Genomic DNA, 18711 nt, shown 5'->3' on the forward strand with positions numbered 1-18711 from the left:
CATCCTTGTGTGTGAGTTATGGGGTGTGGATGTGGGTGTTTCTGAGAATCAAACTCAAGTTTTCACACTTGTGCAGCAAACACTTTACTTTTACCGACAGAGATATCTCCCTAACTCCTGGGAACAGGGCTTCTGAGCCCAATGTCCAGACTGTCTGAAGATGGGACTTTAGGGGATTAAAGTTAAGTAAGGTCATTAGAGTGACCTTGAAGACATGCTAGAGGCACCAGGAATGTCAGTGAACACACAGAAGGTGCTCTCTGTGGCTGGGAAGAATGCATCGGAGGGGCCAGCCTTGCCAAGTTCGCACCCTGTAGGATTATGAACGTGTGAATATTTCTTCTTTTTGCCATTGAAGTAGATGTTTGAGTCAAAGTCTCATGTAGATCAGACAGGTCTCAAACTTTCTATGTAGGCAAAGATGACCTTGAACAATTTCTTTTTCTTTTGAGACAGGGTCTCACTGTTTAGCCTGGCTATCCTAGAACTCCTTATGGAGACCAGCCTGGCCTCAACTCAGACTTTTGCTTGTTTCTGCTTCCAGTTACCTTGAACTTCTGATCCTTCTGCCTCTACCTACAAGGGCTGGCATAGCCACACTACCTAGCTTGAATACTGTTTTTTTAAGTGCCATCTGTGCTGTCTTGTCATGGCCACCAGATCAGCTCAGATGACCCCCACTCCAGTCACATGCTTTCTGGTTCTTTCTGTCCCTCTCGATTGCTCTGCTTGTCCCAGAGCTTTGTTGAAGTGCAATCACATAATGTGGTCCTTTGTGTCTGTCTCCTCCACACAGCTTGGGCTCAGAGCACATGTGATGTGTGTCCACAGTTTATCCTGCCCTGTTTGCGAAGTAGGACCCCAGCTTGTTGTCCTTTGCTGGGAGGAAGATACCGAAACCATTTCCATTCTCAGGTGGTCTGAATTGAGTCGTTACCAACTTTTCTCTAAAATTTTGTGAGTGAGTGAGTGTGTGTGTGTGTGTGTGTGTGTGTGTGTGTGTGTGTGTGTGTGTAGGACAGAGGTTGACACTGAATGTTTTTCTCCATCACTTTCTACCCTATTTTTCTGAGACAAGGTTTCTCACTGAACCTGGAGGTTGCTGTTCTAACTAGAATGGCTAGGCATTGAGCTCCCAGGACCAGTCTAATTTCTGACCCTTCAGTACTGGAACTCCAGACAGATACCACCATGCCTGGTTTTCATGTGAGTACTAGTGATCTGAACTCAGACGCAGCTAGCACTTGACCTATGGAGCCATCTTCCCAGCCTGGCTTCTGATGTCCGTAAATGTTTGTGTGCATACATGTTTAACTTGGTTATGCACCTGGGAATTGAAATGCCGGCTCACACAGATGATGTGTGTCTCTAGATTTCACCACACCATTGTCCAAAGTGGTTGTCCCATCTAGCGTCCCATTAACAGTGAACGAGAGTTCTCATTGCTCCACATCTTGTGATGCTTGGTTGGGCCAGAGCCTTCTAATGGTGGAAAGGCCCCTCTTGTGGTTTTAACTTGAACTTGAATTTTCCTAATGGCTAATGATGTATAGAGTGTCTCTTGTATTTTTTTGCTTGTTGTTTTTTTTTTTTTTTGGACAGGGTTTTTCTGTGTAGCTTTGGTTGTTCTGGAACTTTTGTGACCAGGCTGGCCTTCAACTCTGAGAGATCCACTTGCCTTTGACTCCCAAGTGCTGAGATTAAAGGCACGTGCCACCACCACCTAGCTAGATTTTTTTTTTTTTTGTAATGTTAAGAAAAATTAGGTTGAGCCAGGTGGTGGTGGTGCATGCCTTTAATCACAGCACTCAGGAGGCAGAGGCCGGTGGGTCTCTGAGTTTGAGGCCAGTCTGGTTTACAGAGTCAGTTCCAGCACAGAAAAAGAAAAGAAGGAAGAAAGAGAGGGAGGGAGGGAGGGAGGGAGGGAGGGAGGGAGGGAGGGAAGGAGGGAGGGAGGGAGGGAGGGAGGGGAGAGAGGGAGGAGAGAAAACTAGGTTGTTGGGGTTGGAGAGACGACTCAAGCTGTTAAGAGCACTGACTGCTCTTATAGAGGACTTGGGATTCAAGTCCCAGCACCCACATTAACAGCTCGAAACCATCTGCAATTGCCCCAGGGGAACTGATGCATTCTTCTGGCCTCTGTGGGCATTAAGCACTCATGCGGTGCACATATGTACATGCAGGCAAAACACCCATACATATAAAATAAAAATAAATAAAATTTCAAAATAAAACCAAGAACTCTAAAAAAACTCCAACTAGGTTGTTTGTTGCTACAGTTTAGAGTCTAAATGCTCCCCAAAGCCACAGCTTGGGACAACACTGGGGGTAAGGGAACCTGGAGGAGGTGGAGTCTGGTGGGAGGAAGTTAGGTCCCTGGGAACATGGCCTCAAAGGGAATCATGGGACCCCAGACTCTCTTTGCTTCTCATCTGTGTCCGGTGAGCACCCTCCTCCATGGTGCAGTTCAGCCTTGATGCTCAGTCTCACTGATGCACAGCCTCAATGGTGCAGGGACACCGGTCGTGGACCGAATTTTCCTTTTTAAAAGCTGATTGTCTCAGGTATTTTGTTACCATGACAGAAAACTGAATAACATGTTTGTCTTCTCATTAAACTGTATGAATTGAAAACATGTTTTGGTTATGTGACTTACATACTGTGAGGGTTTTTCCCTCCCGTGTGGCTTGCCTCTCATTTCCTCAGCAACACTCTGAAGTGCAGACGTCCTCTGTCTTCACAAGCCCAGTTTCACTCGTTTCCCTCACTGCTTGTGTGATTACTATCAACTCAAAGACACCCTTACCCACTCAAGGTCACAAACATGTTCTCCTATGTCTTGTCGTGGTTTGGCAGGTTGGGCATTTACAGTCAGGCCTATGGTCCATCCCAGATACTGGATTTCACTACAGCGCTATGGGTATCAGAACACACCATCAGTGTCTTTGCTTTCATTACTGTTTTATTACTGTTATTTATTTATTTTTATATATTTATTTATTTAGTATGTATACAGTGTTCCACCTACACACCGGAAGAAGGAACTGGATCTCATTATAGATGGTTGTGAGCCACCATGTGATTGCTGGGAACTGAACTCAGGTCCTCTGGAGGAGTAGCCAGTGCTCTTAACCCCTGAGCCATCTCTCCAGCCCTATTACTGCTATTTTTACATGAAGCCACTGTGGAGCTCAGGCTGGCCTGGAACCTTCTTTTATATGCCCCTCCCCCCAATACTGAGATTATGAACCCAATTTGTTCCTCTTTTTTTCTACTCTTTTTTTTTAAGATTTATTTTATCATTTATTTATGTGTATGTGTGTAGGTATGTGCACATGAGTACAGGTGTTCATGGAAGCCAGGCAAGAGCATCAGATTCTCTGGAGCTAAAGTTGCAGGTAGTGAGGACTGTCCAGTGTGGGTGCTGGGAACTGAACTCTGGTCCATCTTTCCAGTCTTAGAAGGCTGCCTTCTCAGATAGCCAGCTCTCTAAATTAAGTATAACATCCTGTATCTGCACATTGGCCTTCTGGTGACAGGCAGTATGAGGTCTAATCTCCCGGGTCCAGTCCCATTTTTCTGTTCTGTAGATGACTAGTAATTTTCAGGCAAACGTTAGACACCATTTTGAGCTCTTGCTGACCTGGGTTTTTTCGGGGCGGGGAGGTGCCTCCTCTGAGGGATGCTGCGCCTTGTGCTGGAGTGCTTGGTGCTCACTTTGCTCTCCCTGCAGCTGTGCTCTGTGTTACAGCAGCATTCCTGTGGTTCTTCTCTAGGACTCTTCCCTAAGCCCTGGCCTTTCCAGGGCTCACTGGCTGCCCAAGGTACTCCCAAAGAAGTCCCACACCAGCTCTTGGGAGCTCTCTCAAGTCAGAGACCTACATCCCACCACTTTCCAGTGGCTTGCTGTTCAGGGCTCAGGAGAGCACCCAGAACACATAGCAGACCACTGTTCCCTCCCTTTTGAGCATGATTTAAGCATCTCTGAGCCCTGCCTTGTCAACCCAGCAAGGCATCATCACATCCAGGCCTCTGTGCAGAGACCACAAGGCCCTACTAATGCTGACCTGTGAGTCCTGTGACTCTTGTCTTGAGGCTCATGCTTTTTCATATTGCTCAATTTTTAAAAACAGTTGATTCATGTATTTTCAGTTTCAAACTAACCACTTTTCTTTCCTCTTTCTTTGTTTCCTTTTTGGAGACAGGATCTCTTTGTGTGTGTGTGTTGGGTGTAGATGTAATTCTAAACGGTCTTATTAAATAAGAAACACAGAGCCAAATAAAGAGTTAAAAGACCAGAGATCCAGCAGTAGCCAAGAGCTAAGATCACCTTATCTTATCACTGCTGTCCTTCCCCTGAGAGAGAGACCTTCTTTCTGTGTCCTGTCATTTTATTGCCTTTCTGTTCTGCCTTTTCATTGGCTGTAAACCCAACCACATGACTTCTTTGTCACTGCCTGTCTATACAGACCTCCAGGTCTCTATGGTTGGTACTGGGATTAAAGGTGTGTGTCTGTCACCACGCTGGCTGTGTCCTTGAACACACAGAGATTTTGCCTGCCATATGATCGGGATTAAGGGCGTGTGCTACCACTACCAGACTTCTGCTTAATGGCTTGCTCTTAGCTCTGATCCCCAGGCAACTTTATTAACATACAAATAAAATCACATTTCAGCACAAATAAAATATCACCATAGTTGGGGGTGGGGGAGGTTCTCTATGTAGTCCAGGCTGGCCTTGAACTCACAATCCTCCTGTCTGCATCCAGAGTGCTGGGACAGGTATGTGCCATCACGCCAGACTCTACCAGTTCTGTCTGGACGAGCATGTGCACTGAAGAGCTCCCCAACAGTCCCGAGCATGGCAGACATGGTGCTGACAGATTTTGCCCTTTCCCCTTCTCTCTCCCTTGCTAAAAACAGTTAGATTACAGCACTTGGGAGGCTGAGCCAGGCGGATCTCTGTGAGTTCGAGGCCAGCCTGGTCTCCAAATTGAGTTCCAGGAAAGGCGCAAAGCTACACAGAGAAACCCTGTCTCGAAAAACCAAAAAAAAAAACAAAAAAAACAAAAAACAGTTAGATTACATTCTAAAGCTAGCCCCATGGCTACTGACTCATTCCTGAGTCTAAATACCAAAGTCCAGCAATCACAATTCATTATACAGCTATCCTGGCTGATCTGTCCAATCAGGACTTACCAAGTCACCCTAGCACAGACTCCACCTTCTTCTCCCTAAAAATCCACTCCTGCAAAAAACACCTGCTTCCTGCCTGCTGCTGGCTGTCTGCCTTTGCCCAACCCACAGGCAGCTTCCCACCGCCTTTGCCCTTCCAGGGTAATAAATGTCCTTTGAGCTGAGACTTGGTGTCTGGGCGTGTCCTTACTGGCTCTGAGGGGCCGCTCCCTCCCTTGCAAGGACTGTTTCCAGTATCTAGTATCCACCATCGCTGCACACATTCCTCATGCTTGGCTATTTCTGAATCAAACTGGGGGTTGATTTACTCCCTACTTACTTACAAACAATTTTCCAGACAGGTTTCCCTCATGGGCAGTTCCAATGGGCAATATGCTGTCCTCTTGGTCCTCACGGGGTGGCCAGTGTTAACCTTCAGGTAGCTTTCTCCAGGGAGTGCTCTGCCTCTCCTTCCCAAGATGAGCACCTTGCCTTCCTCAACCCCTGTTTTCACAGACGCCCCTTTCCCTCTCTGTGGAAGACAGCTGCTGCCCATGCCTGGCCAATTGGGAGCCCAGGGTCTCTTGTGGCTCCCAGAAATGGCCATGGATCAGTGACCATGGCTCTTTCCTAGATCCAATTCCCTCCAGAAGGTCAGGGTGTAGCATGAATCCTAAAGGATCTTATTAATAAAAACAAACCTGGAGCCAGGTATTGGGGTGAACGCTGGAAGATGAGAGAAGCAGAACAAGCCACAGCTTCCTCACCTCGCCAGTTCCTCAGCTGATCCTGTTTCCTCAAACTGGAAGCCTCTGAGTCCTCATCCAAATGACTCTCAGCTGAACTGCTGCTCAAAAGCCTGAGAGCTTAACCAGCCTAGTTTCTGGTCCTCACGCCTTATATACCTTTCTGCTTTCTGCCATCACTCCCTGGGATTAAAGGCTCACTTCCTGGGATTAAAGGCGTGTGTCACCATGCCTGGCCGTTTCCAATGTGGCCTTGAACTCACAGAAATCCAGACGGATTTCTGCCTCTGAAGTGCTAGGATTAAAGGCATGTGTGCCACCATTTTCTGGCCTCTATATCTAGTGGCTGTTCTGTTCTCTGACCCCAGATAAGTTTATTAGGGTGCATGATATATTGGGGAACATATTATCACCACATTAGGGGGGGTCCAATAATTCAGGAAACAGGAGGAGCCTCCCACCGGTCCTCTTTTATGGCTGTCTCCTTGAGCCGTCCTAGGAGTGGTACAGGGCAGAGGCTCAGCTCTGGCAACATGTCATATGTCTGAAACCTCTTTGCTCCTGCAGGGCTGAGACCTTGGCCTGTCTCAGGGTGCCTCTGTGTGAGGCAGGAGACTGGAAGGATCCAGGGTTATTGCGAGGGCTGGGAGGATGCATGCAGGCTGGCTGTGAGTGTCCTTGTTACTGCAGGGCCAGGGAAGCTCCAGTGATGAGTGTACAGGCTAGAGAGGAGAGTGGAGTCTTCGGGCTAGCAAGCAGACAAGATGAACTGGAGACTCAAGGAGCCATGAGGATGGAGCAGTGAAGAAGTGGACACAGATTGTGGGTGGGCAAGGAGCATGTGCTGGTAAGAGGCACCCAAGAGTGAAGGAGAGAGGAGATTGGGGTGCTCTTGTGGCTTATAAAGTACTCCTGAGCACTACCTGGACACCTGTGTGGAGAGAGGTCTATTTATGGGCTCAGGACAGGACAGCGTGGCTGGAGGGAGCAGGTTCAAGGACTTCCCTGGAAGTGGGTTCCTGGAGCCCAAGACTGATAATAGGTGACCAGGAAGGCCAGGTGTGGACAGTTGGTGTCCTGGTCCCTGATTTTAGGTAGTCCCAGAGGAAGGTGGACAAAGGTAAGCAGGGGCGGGGGAGATAAGAGGACCACTGTGAACACCAGACTGAGATGTGGCCAAGTATATGAGGCAGCAGCCTGGAGCTTGGACCTAGAGTCTGAGCCGGAGACCAAGATCTGGAGTCACATGCTTCTGCCTCAGCGTCTGAATCCTGGAAAGCCCCAGGCTGCTGATCTCTGTCAGCACCTGACTGTACAGCACACTCTAGATCTCTGTTCTCTTTGCAGCTGCTAGCCTCCCTGCCCAGTCCACCTCCACCATGACAGCTGGAGCGGAGTCCTCCTTGTTTTCACCCAGCCCAACACTGCTCCGTCTTTGGTGGTTAGCCTCCTCACATCCTACTTCTCAGCAGTTGCCTCCTGGATGACCTTAGAGTCTGTTCCTCAGAGCTACTCTTTCCACTCCCCACACAACACACAGCTTTCTCAGTGCAGAGTGTGTCTGTGGTCACTAATGGCACCTGGCACGCCTCACCAACAGTGGACCCGACGGTCCGATGTGTGCCCGTAACAGAGAATGCCCTTCCCTCTACATCATCTTCATCCCTCAGTATCTCGTTTGTCGTGGACATCCCAGAGCAGTCTTGAGCACAAAGTCTTGAGGCTTTCAGAATGGGTTCCCTCACTAGGAAAGCTTGGCATTGGACGTCACGGTGAATGAGTGAGAACGTGAGAGTGATCTCACCTTCCTCTCCCAGAACTGAGATCAGAACTGCTTCCTCCACTTCACTCCCCATCCTCCCAACAAGAGAAAGAAGAAATACTAAGGGGAAAATTCCAGATGCTTGAGACTTCCCCGATGGGGGGGATGTCAATGCACCAGGGGGACAGCAGGCATGGACAGCCCCTGCAGAGGTCAGGCTGGGACTAGGCAAAGTCCTTCAAAGGATGGCTAGATGACAGGGATAGGATTTGGGGAAAACTTGTGGCTTGGGTCCTCTGTCCCTGTGGAGGTCAGAGCATGGGTATCTGTATCTGTGATCAGACCTACTGCTGCTTTAGTTCCCCGTCTTCGGTTGGGAGAAGAGCTGTGCTCAGGATAACCTCCAAAATCTCTCAGCCTTCCCTGGATCAGGTGGGCACCCAGCAGGAGACTGGCCACAGGGCCTCCAGGCTTAGAGTCTGGCTAGGACAGCTAAAGAGATCTTGGGGGTCTTAGTGTACATGGGGACAGGAGGCAAAAAGCCAGGGATGTTGGCAACTCTCCATCTGTCAGGGAAGTAAGGGGCCGAAACCAACAGGTGACAGGCACTAAAGGATGCTCTAAGGGTGGGGTGGGTAAGACCTGGGTCCAGGCTTTGCTGTCAGGATTGTCACGGGGGCCTGAACAGAGCTTATCTGGTGATGGGCACAGGGTGGCCTGGGTTGAATGAGTGGCTAGTCACCCCTAGTTTTCATTCAAGAGGTGGTGAGGTAATCCTACACAGGTTGGAGAGTTATAAGGAACAGGAATGGGTCTCACAGAAGACATGCTATTTAGGCCAAGATCCATGCAAATATCACATGGCCTTTATGCTGGCCTCTGGTGGTAGAGGGGCCGAGCAACTGGGCATTCCCCATTCAGCTAGGTGCTACATGGTGTCAGTAACTCCCGTCTCTTACTGTGTCCCAGTTTCCCAATTTGGTGATGGTCTCTGATTGTATATCTTCTGGGAACAGTGGCTTTGGAGCCTAGTGGGTTTTTTTGCGGGGCTGTACTGGGTTCAGGGATCTCATCAGAATCCTCTGTCCTCCCCATCCTGGGGCATGTCTCTGAGAGCCAGGAGACATGGAGACATACCAGCATCCCAGAGCCTTCTGTGTGTTCTGAGGCACCCGTGAGCTGTAGGGCTTTGGCCATTTTCTCAGGGTTCACTTGTGGGATGGGGTACAGGGGCTGCCTCTTCTCTTCGATAGGAACTCCCACAGTGTTGTGTTGGGCTGCCAGAGCAGGAGCTGGAAGAGTACACTCTACCACAGAGCCTTAGAGCACAAGGTGGGAATATGAGTGGTAAGAATATTATGCAGGCACCCATAATCTGACCCTGTCTGGCCCCCCACTTCAGAGCCTTAGAGACTGGGAGTGCCAACCTCTTCACCCAGGTGGAGGTCAGCAAAACTCTTTGACCCCAGGCCTGGGAAGCTTCAGCCTGACAGGGCACCTCTGTTCATGACCATTTAGAAACACTACTGCCCTAGCTAGCACCAGGCTTTTCCTCTTTGGGTCTCCAACTGTGACCTGAGGATACTGGTAGCTGTAGTCATTGTGACCCTTATCAGTGGATAGCCTTGCAGGGGATATCTGGGCAATGCTGGCTTACCCCAGTGCCTATAGCTTGTAGTGCCAGGAACTTTGTAGTGGGGTGTCCCTGTCCTCATGTCCTGTTTTTACTTCCTGTGACTGGCCACCCTGCACTGTCTACTACAGGTAGAGGCACACAGGTGACTGTGTGGAACATTGTCTGTAACATACAGCAGTCTCTTTGGTATCCCTCTGGGGTAGAATTCTGGAGGACTGTGGACTAGTGTTCTAGCTAGTTTTATGTCAACTTGACACAAGCTAGACTCATCTGAAAGGAGGGAACCTCAACTGAGAAAATGCCTTCATAATATCTGGGCATTTTCTTAATTAGCAATTGATGGGGGGAGGGCCCAGCCCATTGTGGGTGGGGCCATCCCTGGGCTGGTGGTTCTGAATTCTCTAAGAAAGCAAGCTGAGCAAGCCATGGACAAAGAGTCAATAAGCAGCACCCCTCTATGGCCTCTGCACCAGCTCCTGCCTCTAGGATCCTGCCCTGTTTGAGTTCCTGTTCTGACTTCCTCCAGTGATGAACAGTGATGTGGAAGTGTAAGCCAAATAAGCCCTTTCCTTCCTAAGATGTTTTTGGTCACTGTGTTTCATCATAGCAATAGTAATCCAAACTAGGACAACTAGTCAGCACCCAGAAAGAGCTGTGGGTGGGTTCGAGCCAGGTGTCTTCTAGGCTGGCCCACAGTGTTCCCCGGAACAGGGTGTGTTTTAGATATGGGCAAGACTTGAATATGAGGAAAACCAGCCCAGGACTGGGATGCCAGCAAGCCTATGAGGATGGTGACCAATCTGGTTAGATGGAATGATCACATGTGGTTAATTAACGGACAGTAGAGACGAGGGAGCCAACAGCACAGATCGAAGGATCTTGAGGAATTTGATTTTCTGTGTTCTGTTGGAGTTGCTCAGTCCTCTTTGGAGCCTAGGTCTATAGTATGCCCCCACCTCCAGGCTTACTGAGGTTCATGCTCAAATAGGGTGGCTCTGGGGCCCAGCATATTACTTTGTAGTGAGAAATCTCACCCACATCTGCAGAAGGAAAATAAGACTGTTCTGCCTGTTCCCTCTCAGGGGACAGGTGGGGAAGCCCACAACCTGCCTGAGGATAATAAGGAGTCATGCTTCACCCTTGGAGGATAAAGGCTGGCTCTTGTTCCTAGGGCCCCATGTACTCAGAAGTATGTAGCTTGAGGAACTGGGCAATGGCAAGTGGTGTTGGGGAATATCCCTGACATGGTAACTGGGAAGTGACTAGAAGCTCCTGGGGCAGGGTTCTGTGAGAAGGGTGTGTTGGGAGGAAGGTCAATAGATAAAGTTCTCAGTTGCCAAAGGTTCTGTGTGAAGGGTGTGTTGGGAGGAAGGTCAATAGATAAAGTTCTCAGTTGCCTGAGGCTGAGGTTCAGCTGTCAGTCTATCTGTCAGAAAACTCAAAGTGAGCACCAAGATATTTGCAGTGCCCTGGGAGAAAGACATACTTCCATGGAGTGTATATTCAGGCTGGGACTGTACAAAGGAGAACTTGTTCGTGTTCCTGTACTGCTTCTGTGGCTGAGGCTCCATCTCATATTTTGGGGCGGGCACTCCCAGCACCTCCTACCCCCATCTACTTGGTGCAGCTCATCTGTAAAGCTCAGAACCCGACTGCATTTCTCTTTCATTTTCACTTTTTGCTGATGGGCGAGGAGGGTGTGTGTGAGGCCCAGAGCCCATGGGGCTCCTGGCCTGCAGTGTCTTGATCAGGAACATGGAACCTCTGCCAGGATGGGGGTCTTCACCCTGGAGCCAGGCCCCCACAGCCAACACCTTCAGCCTGGTGAGTCCCAGAGCCTTTTCCTGTCTCCAAGCTCTGTCCTCCCAAGCCCAACTCCAGCCACAGCCAGATCATCCCAGCCATTTCCTGTCCCCAGACCGGCTATCTTGGCTCTGTCTGGGCCACTAGCTCACTGGGCTCTTTGTTGCTGGGTGTCCAGATCTCTGGAGATGATTGAGGACAACCTCATGTTGGGAGGTTACAGGCAGGCAGGCCCTAGGGGGCTCCACTCACAGACACCTGCTGTGGCTCTCATTCAAGAGCAGGTGGTGGTGCCCTGGACGTGGTGGCCCTTGGCAGGCCATGTCCTAGAAGAGTCCCTGGGCAGGCCCTGTAGCAAGAGGCCGACCCTATGCAGCTCTGCCCCTGAGGACAAGTACAGTGGAGGCAGACATCAGGGCAGAATAGCAGGAGCCAGGGTGTCTCTCCTGTTTGCTCAAGGAGGCAACTCTGACCAGCAGTCAGGCTCAGCTGCTCTCTCTCTCCCCTAGGACCCTGAAGAGCCTGTTCCCACCCTCTGCTGGAGTCTCTGAGTCCAGCCCTAGCTGACCCTGCTGCCTCCTCAGGTCTTACACCATCAGGCCCAGAATGAAGGCAGAAGGGAGGTTAAGCAGGTGTGGGCTCTGAGCCTGTCCCACAGGGACACTGCCAGCTGAGAGGCTGCTGCTACCCCACTGCACAGAGCAGAGCATGAACTGAGACCCTGGGCCATCCTGGGGGAGGCAGTCACAGGGACAGAGGGAAGAACGCCCCTCCAACACTCATCCCCTCCCCCAGGTGTGGTGTGTCTTCCTTTTGAACGTCCTGTGCTGTCTCTCTGTCCAACCCTTATGCAGAGAAGAGGAGTATTCTGTGGGGGACGAGTGCTGTCCCATGTGCAACCCAGGTAGGAGCAGCTCCGGGAGCCAGTGCAGTGCCCGGGAAGCCCCTGTCCTGAGTCTCTTGGCCTCTGGATCCTCAGTCCAGTGGCCCAGCTGATCCAGGCTGTACAGTGTTCAATCCAGGGACAGCCCCTGGCAGTCTGTACTCCTCAGCCTCTGGGACCTTTGCTGCTGCACTGTGTGGGGTGGGCCTGGGGCATAGGGCAGGCCCAGCATGTCGGGAGGCTGAGATTGAGACATAAGCAGGCCTGGTCCTGGGTGAATTAGGAGGTTCCACATTGTGAACTTCTGAATTGCCCATAGAGGGCACATAGAAGGCAGATGGGCCAACGGGTCCTGTGGGGCTTTGTTTCGGTTGGTGCCACACCTGCTGGAGTTCCAGGTGAGGGTACAGGGTAGGCTTCTGCAGGTTACTTCCACCACTGAGGAACTGTGGGTCCTGGCTGCAGGTTACCATGTGAAGCAAGCCTGCAGTGAGTGGACAGGCACAGTGTGTGCCCCCTGTCCCCCACAGACACACACTGCCCATGCAAACGGCCTGAGCGAGTGTCTGTCCTGCGGAGTCTGTGATCCAGGTGGGAGCTCCTGTGGAGGTGGGCGGTGCAGAAGGCAGGCCCTGGTGCACTGGGACAGCTGGAGGATGGGTGCTCTCATCACCCTGTCTCTGATGGCAGACATGGGCCTAGTGACCTGGCGGGAGTGCTCCAGCCGGGAGGACACTGTGTGCCGCTGCAGTCCAGGCTACTTCTGTGAGACCCAGGAGGGGGACCACTGTTCTACATGCTTGCCGCACACCACCTGCCCTCGGGGACAGAGGGTCCTGAAGAGAGGTGAGCTAGCCGAATGTAGGTTCCTCCTTTGAGGCCATTCTTGTCCCATGGCCTCTGCTGCCTGGTGTCCAGAAACCCTCCAGCTCAGGGATCTCAGAAGGAGCAGAAACCTTGGCCAACCCTAGGCCACGCACCCCAGACAAGTCCTGGTGTCAAGAGAGGAGAGAGGGCTATAGGCTGACAGATGAAGGGAGGGTGAGACAGTAGATCAGGGAGGGTGAGAGGAGAGGGCAGAGGAGGGAGAGCTGGGGAAGACACATCAAAGTAAAGACAGGAGGGGCCAGGTGGCAGCGGATGACAGGAGAAGCACAGGGGCAGGGGCAGGGGCAGGGGCAGGCAGGAGAGGGCAGGGAATCTGGGAGATTCAGGGCAGAGAAAAGGCTTTCTGGTAAGAGTCAGGAAGAGGACAGAGGGCCGAAGAGGGGAGGGCAGCTGGAGCAGGCCCAGTAGCTCCCACTTCTGGTCTAACCTCAGCTATCCAGCCTCACCTCAGATGCCTAGCAGGGAGCCTGACTTGAGGGTAACCTAGGCCAACCTCACTACTAACCAGATGTGAGTGTGAGGCCAGTCTTTGCTGCCCATCTGGAGTCTAACCAGAACACCTAAAAGAGCTTATGGGGTGAAGGTAGAAGGAACCCTGGATTATCCAGTCAGGCTCTTTCCTTGTCCAGGATCTGCTAGAACTACCCAGCGCCTCTCACATGTCCTTAGGGCATCATCTGCCACCACAGCTCCCTCTACTAGCCACAGAGCATTATGTGTTGGAAGGCTCCAGAACACACAGACCCCAGGCCCCACCCCCAGGAAGCCTAGCTCCCTGCAAGCCTGAGCCCAGTGTTTTCTGCTTCTCTCTCTCTGACCCTCAGGTAATTACAGCCAGGACACTGTATGTGCTGACTGCCTGATAGGGACCTTCTCACCTGGAGGGACTCGGGAGGAATGTCTGCCCTGGACCAAGTAGGTGACCTACACCCCGGGGAGGGAATTACTCTGTTCCTCTGGAAGATGAGTGCCCAAAGCCAGCAGAGCTGCACCTTGATAGGCAGCAGTCTGAAACCCCAATGCAGGACAACACGTGGGAGCCTGTGTTCTCAGAGATCACTGGGCCTTAGGAAGGAAGCCACAGTCTGTGGCCAGTTCCCACCCTATGAATGTGGCACCCAGGAGTTACGGATGTGGGCATAATTGTCTTAGGCTTTCTATTGCTGTGAAGAGACACCATGACCATCACAACTTTTATCAAGGAAAACATTTAATTGGGGCTGGCTTAGAGTTCTGAGGTTTAGTTTAGTCCATTGTCATCATGGTAGGAAGCATGATGGCCTGCAGGCAGACATGGTGCTGGAAAGGTTGCTGAGAGTTCTGCATCTGGATCAGTAGGCAGCAGGAAGAAACCTCAAAGCCTGCCCCCAGTGACACAACAAAGCCACACCTAATCCAAGGAGGCCACACCTCCTTCCTAGTGCCACTGTGAGCCTATGGGGGCCATTTTCATTCAAACCACTTCAGGTGAGGTCCCTTCTCTACCTGAGCCAGGACCTCTTTAAATGTGGGTCCCAGACCCTAGAGCTAACCTGGGAACTGAGGGTCTCTGAGTGTTGCTATGTTTCCTTGGGTGGTCAGGTGTGGCTTCCCTGGGGAAGGGTGCAGCAGCCCATCCTCAGTCTCTCTTCACCACTGTCGGTTCAGTCACTATCAAGTGTCCCCCCCCCCCCCCCCCCCCCCCCCGTGTCCCTTGCTCTTCGCTGCCATTTCTGCCATGCTCCTTGCTCCTCTTCCCTTTTTTTCTTATTTCTTCCCTCTCTCTGTCTACCCATAAAGGGCTTGAAGACTGTGACAGACTTCAGCCCTATCTCAGAGCTGTTGACCACCTGAGTGGTTCTGGGTTCATGGGCCTCGCCTTAGCCCACCGCAGTGCCCAGTCTGCTGACCTGTCCCCACGGCCTAGGTCCCCCACCAAGTCCTCTGGCTGCTCTCTCCTAGGTGCAATGCATTGTTTCAGAAAGAAGTGGAACATGGGACCAGCAGCACAGATGTCACCTGCTCCTTCTCGTGGCCTTTCTACGTTATTTTCATCCTTTTGGGCCTTTTGGCAGCTGTCTTAATAGTCTACATCTACAGTAGAAGAAAAAGGCCACACACCAGTGAGCAATACCCCATCCTGTGAGGGCTCAGGACCCCAGGAGGGATCCCAAGGGTCCTTGCAGGGTTTGGGTCCCTCTTTGCACAATGGCTAGTGGTAGAGGCTGTCCCCGGAACCCAGCCGTCAGGTGGCCTGTCTGGGGCCCTCCCATTTTTCCCTCTTCTCTCTCCCCCTCCCCGCTCCCTTCCTTCTCTCCTTCCTCATTGTTCAGTCTTCTTCTGTTTTAGCCATGCTGTGCTGAGCAGGGTACCAAGAGACCAGCTTGCAGATCAGCTTGGGTCTGGGAAGCTCTGGGCCATGGTTCAGGGAAGCCAAAAAGAACACCAAGGGCCAAACAGGCTACACTCTTGGCAGTGAGGAAGCATACTCCTGTGTGCTCACCCCTGGTGTTCCCAGTGTAGGTGGGTAAGGCAGTCCATCCCCATTCCCTACTCATGGGAGTGAGCGAACCCCAACTCTGTGAAGTAAGTGAGTGGTTGACTTTGGCCTCTAGGAAGGTGGGCAGACCTGGTGGGCCTCCTGTGGGACTTGACACATGTCCAAAGCCCACTTCTCTAGAGAAGCCCAGACTCTGGGGGTAGACCACATAGCTGGAATCGCAGAATCTGGGTTCTCCATTGCCAGTCTTGCATCAGCCTCTCCCATGACCTGATGTCTTTGTGTTACAGGACCGGGGGCCCAGGGACTGGAGCTCCTGCAGGTATCATTCTAGAGGTGTTTGGATTGGGGGAGGAGGTCCCAACAGGATGAAGGACTCAACTCCTTGGTCTATGCTGAGCTTTGCATGTTCCCAAGAACTATGCAGCTTGGTGCCTGAGAGGCAGGACTTCAGTCTGGGTTTCTCTGACAGGGGCAGAAACAAGAGAGCACTGTCAAGTTTCCAGTCACCGAGGTTGGGTTTGCTGTGACTGAGGAGGAGACAGCTTTCAACCCTGTGAATTCTGGATGACAAGACACCTAGGAGGCCCTAGAGGGAAACTTCCATATGCCTGTGGAGTATGGCCGCTGCCCTGGGCTGCTCCAGCGCCAGGACATACAGCAGTGGAGATGTGGTTTTGGCTCAGAGTCAAGGAGTTTGCTTTGCCATTCTTACTGTCAAATGGGGGTCCAGGGGCCTTTTCATTTTCTCATCTGCTACCATGTGCCCCTCCATCCAAATCCTGGGAGGTGATGACCCAAAACCTCCAGTATCAATGACAGCTACCATTGACCCTACTGCCTGGTTCTTCCAATCAGCTCAGAACAGCTCAGTCTAAACCCTGGGCCTCTGCCTGTCCTTGATATGTTAATCCTAGGCCTGTTCAGCTGGTGGGCTGGTGAGCACTGCCTCCTGGGTCTGGGGTGCACCTAGGGAGACGCCAGGCAAGCGCTTCACCACTGAGCTGTGTCCCAGCACTCTTCTCCCTGTTGTTTTCAGGCAGAGTCGTGTGAAATTGTCTGGGCCCACTCCGGACTCATTCTGTGTCTCCAACACGCCTCAAACTTGACCCTCTACCTCAGCCTTTAAAGAAATTGCAATTACCTCTGTGGGCCTCCAGGCTGGGCCAAGACCACTTCCTGTTCTCTTCTCTTCTCTTCTCTTTCTCTTCTCTTCTCTTCTCTTCTCTTCTCTTCTCTTCTCTTCTCTTCTCTTCTCTCTCTTCTCTTCTCTTCTCTTCTCTTCTCTTCTCTTCTCTTCTCTTCTCTTCTCTTCTCTTCTCTCTCTCTCCTCTCCTCTCCTCTCCTCTCTTTTCTCCTCTCCTCTCCTCTCCTCTCCTCTCCTCTCCTCTCCTCTCCTCTCCTCTCTTCTCTTCTCTTCTCTTCTCTTCTCTTCTCTTCTCTTCCCTTCCCTTCCCTTCCCTTCCCTTCCCTTCCCTTCCCTTCCCTTCCCTTCCCTTCCCTTCCCTTTCTCTCTCTCTCTCTCTCTCTCTCTCTCTCTCTCTCTCTCTCTCTCTCTCTGCTTTTTTTTTTGAGACAGGGTTTCTCTGTGTAGTTCTGGTGCCTGTCCTGGAGCTCACTCTGTAGACCAGGCTGGCCTCGAACTCACAGAGATCCGCCTGACTCTGCCTTTCAAGTGCTGGTATTAAAGGCGTGCGCCACCACCTCCTGGCTTTTTTTCTTCTCTTTTTGGTGTGGTGTGGGGTTTGTGAGTGCGTGTGTGTGTGTGTGTGTGTGTGTGTACATATATGCTATAGAGGCTAGAGGTCAATTTGGGGTGTTATTCCTTTAGTGGCTAACCATCTTGAGCCAGCCTGGGGCTCACCAATTCAGCTAGACTAACCTACCACTGAGCCCTTGTCTCTGTCTCCTCAGAGTTGGGATTATAGGCACAGAGCACTACACTGGACTTTTTAAGGGGGCTCTGGGGATGAACTCAGGTTCAAGAACTCATGTCCCTATGCTGTGGGACAAACACTTTAGTGACTGAACCATTCCCCCATCCTCAGAATGATTTTCTAAAGTTACATTTGTATTTGTCTCTTTTCTACTTGTTATAAGAAATAAATATTTTTGTTACATGCCTTGTCTATGTAGACATCCATCACTGCCATGTTTTCCAGCCCCAGTGTACCGATAGAATTCTTTGAACATTTCACATCACTCCATGGGAGTTATTGCCGTGAAGCCAGGGGCTGTGCTGCAGGCTCACTTGTCTCTTTGCCTCAGTCCTGGAATCAGTTCTCCAAATAACTGTTTGCATTTATTAAAAAATAATGTTTAGGAGTTGAGACTGTGGCTAAGTGTGCCCATCCTGAGGTGCCCAGTGGTCAACTTTGACTGAGTTCAGAAGTGTCTTTGAGGTCAAGGTGCACTTGTGGAGCATCTCCGGAGATGGTTTGCTGAGGGGAGATTCCCATCCTGAGCGTGGGTACAGCCATCCCATGGGGTGTGTCCAGATGGAAGAAGAGGGAGAAAGGAGCCCACGAGCAACAGCATTCCCTCTCTGCTCCCTGGCTGCTGTGGAGGGAGCAGCTCTGCTGTATCATACAGATCTATTATGGACCTCTGCCACACCAAACACTCAGGGCAATGGAGCCAGTGATCATGGACACTGCTGAAACGGTGAGCTGAAACACATCCTTCCTCCTCGAAGTATCTCCCTCAGGTATGTGCCACTGCAACGGATAGTCTCGTTGATGCTGCATGTCACAGCTCTGTATATCTATCATTACATCTCTTTCTTAGTTACTGTTCTATTGTTGTGAAGAGAAACCAGGAACAAAGCAACTTATAAAAGGAAGCACTTAATTGAGGCTTGCTCATAGTTTCAAAGGGTTAGTCATCACGACGGGAAGCAGACAGGCACGACACTGGAGCAATAGCTGAGAACTTTATGTTCTCAACCACAGGCAGGCGAGAGACAGAGACAGAGACAGATAGACAGACACAGACAGACAGACACAGAGACAGAAAGAGACAGACAGAAAGAGAGATTGGTCTTGATGTGGGTTTTTAAAGCTCACCTCCAGAGATACACTTCCTCCAATAAGGCCACACCTCCTAATCCTTCCCAGTTCCACTAACTGGGGCCTAAGCATTCAAAAATATGAGCCCATGGGACCATTTTCCTTCAAACAACCACAATATCTATATTATCTTTCTCATTTATGTATCTATCATCCATCTATCTCATCTCTTTATCATCTATCTTTTCTTATCTTTTATCTATCTATCTATCTTCTTTATCCCTTATAATCTTGCTACTTACCTACTCATTAGCCTGTGGAACATATGGAA

The 18711-nt window shown here is 50.9% G+C and overlaps 1 protein-coding gene across 3 annotated transcripts in view; it reads left to right on the forward strand.

Annotated features, from left to right (window-relative positions):
- The first annotated feature begins 1990 nt into the window (after window positions 1-1990).
- The window catches only part of LOC128096674 (tumor necrosis factor receptor superfamily member 14-like), a 34458-nt gene continuing 17737 nt past the window's right edge, over window positions 1991-18711 (forward strand). Inside the window, exons 1-8 of one of the 3 annotated variants that reach the window (XM_052716535.1) lie at window positions 1991-11143; window positions 11918-12026; window positions 12471-12596; window positions 12696-12851; window positions 13718-13808; window positions 14835-14995; window positions 15663-15694; window positions 15845-16624. In XM_052716535.1, the coding sequence (XP_052572495.1) occupies window positions 11039-11143; window positions 11918-12026; window positions 12471-12596; window positions 12696-12851; window positions 13718-13808; window positions 14835-14995; window positions 15663-15694; window positions 15845-15943 (879 nt within the window). In that variant the 5' untranslated portion in view covers window positions 1991-11038 and the 3' untranslated portion in view covers window positions 15944-16624. Of the gene's footprint in view, window positions 11144-11917; window positions 12027-12470; window positions 12597-12695; window positions 12852-13717; window positions 13809-14834; window positions 14996-15662; window positions 15695-15844; window positions 16625-18711 lie in introns of those variants that run through there. The other 2 variants (XM_052716536.1, XM_052716537.1) reach the window with 2 other exon arrangements.

Source organism: Peromyscus californicus, unplaced genomic scaffold (assembly GCF_007827085.1).
Source record: "Peromyscus californicus insignis strain IS unplaced genomic scaffold, ASM782708v3 Scaffold_5__1_contigs__length_169319896, whole genome shotgun sequence".
In the NCBI taxonomy this organism is placed as follows: Eukaryota; Metazoa; Chordata; class Mammalia; order Rodentia; family Cricetidae; genus Peromyscus; species Peromyscus californicus.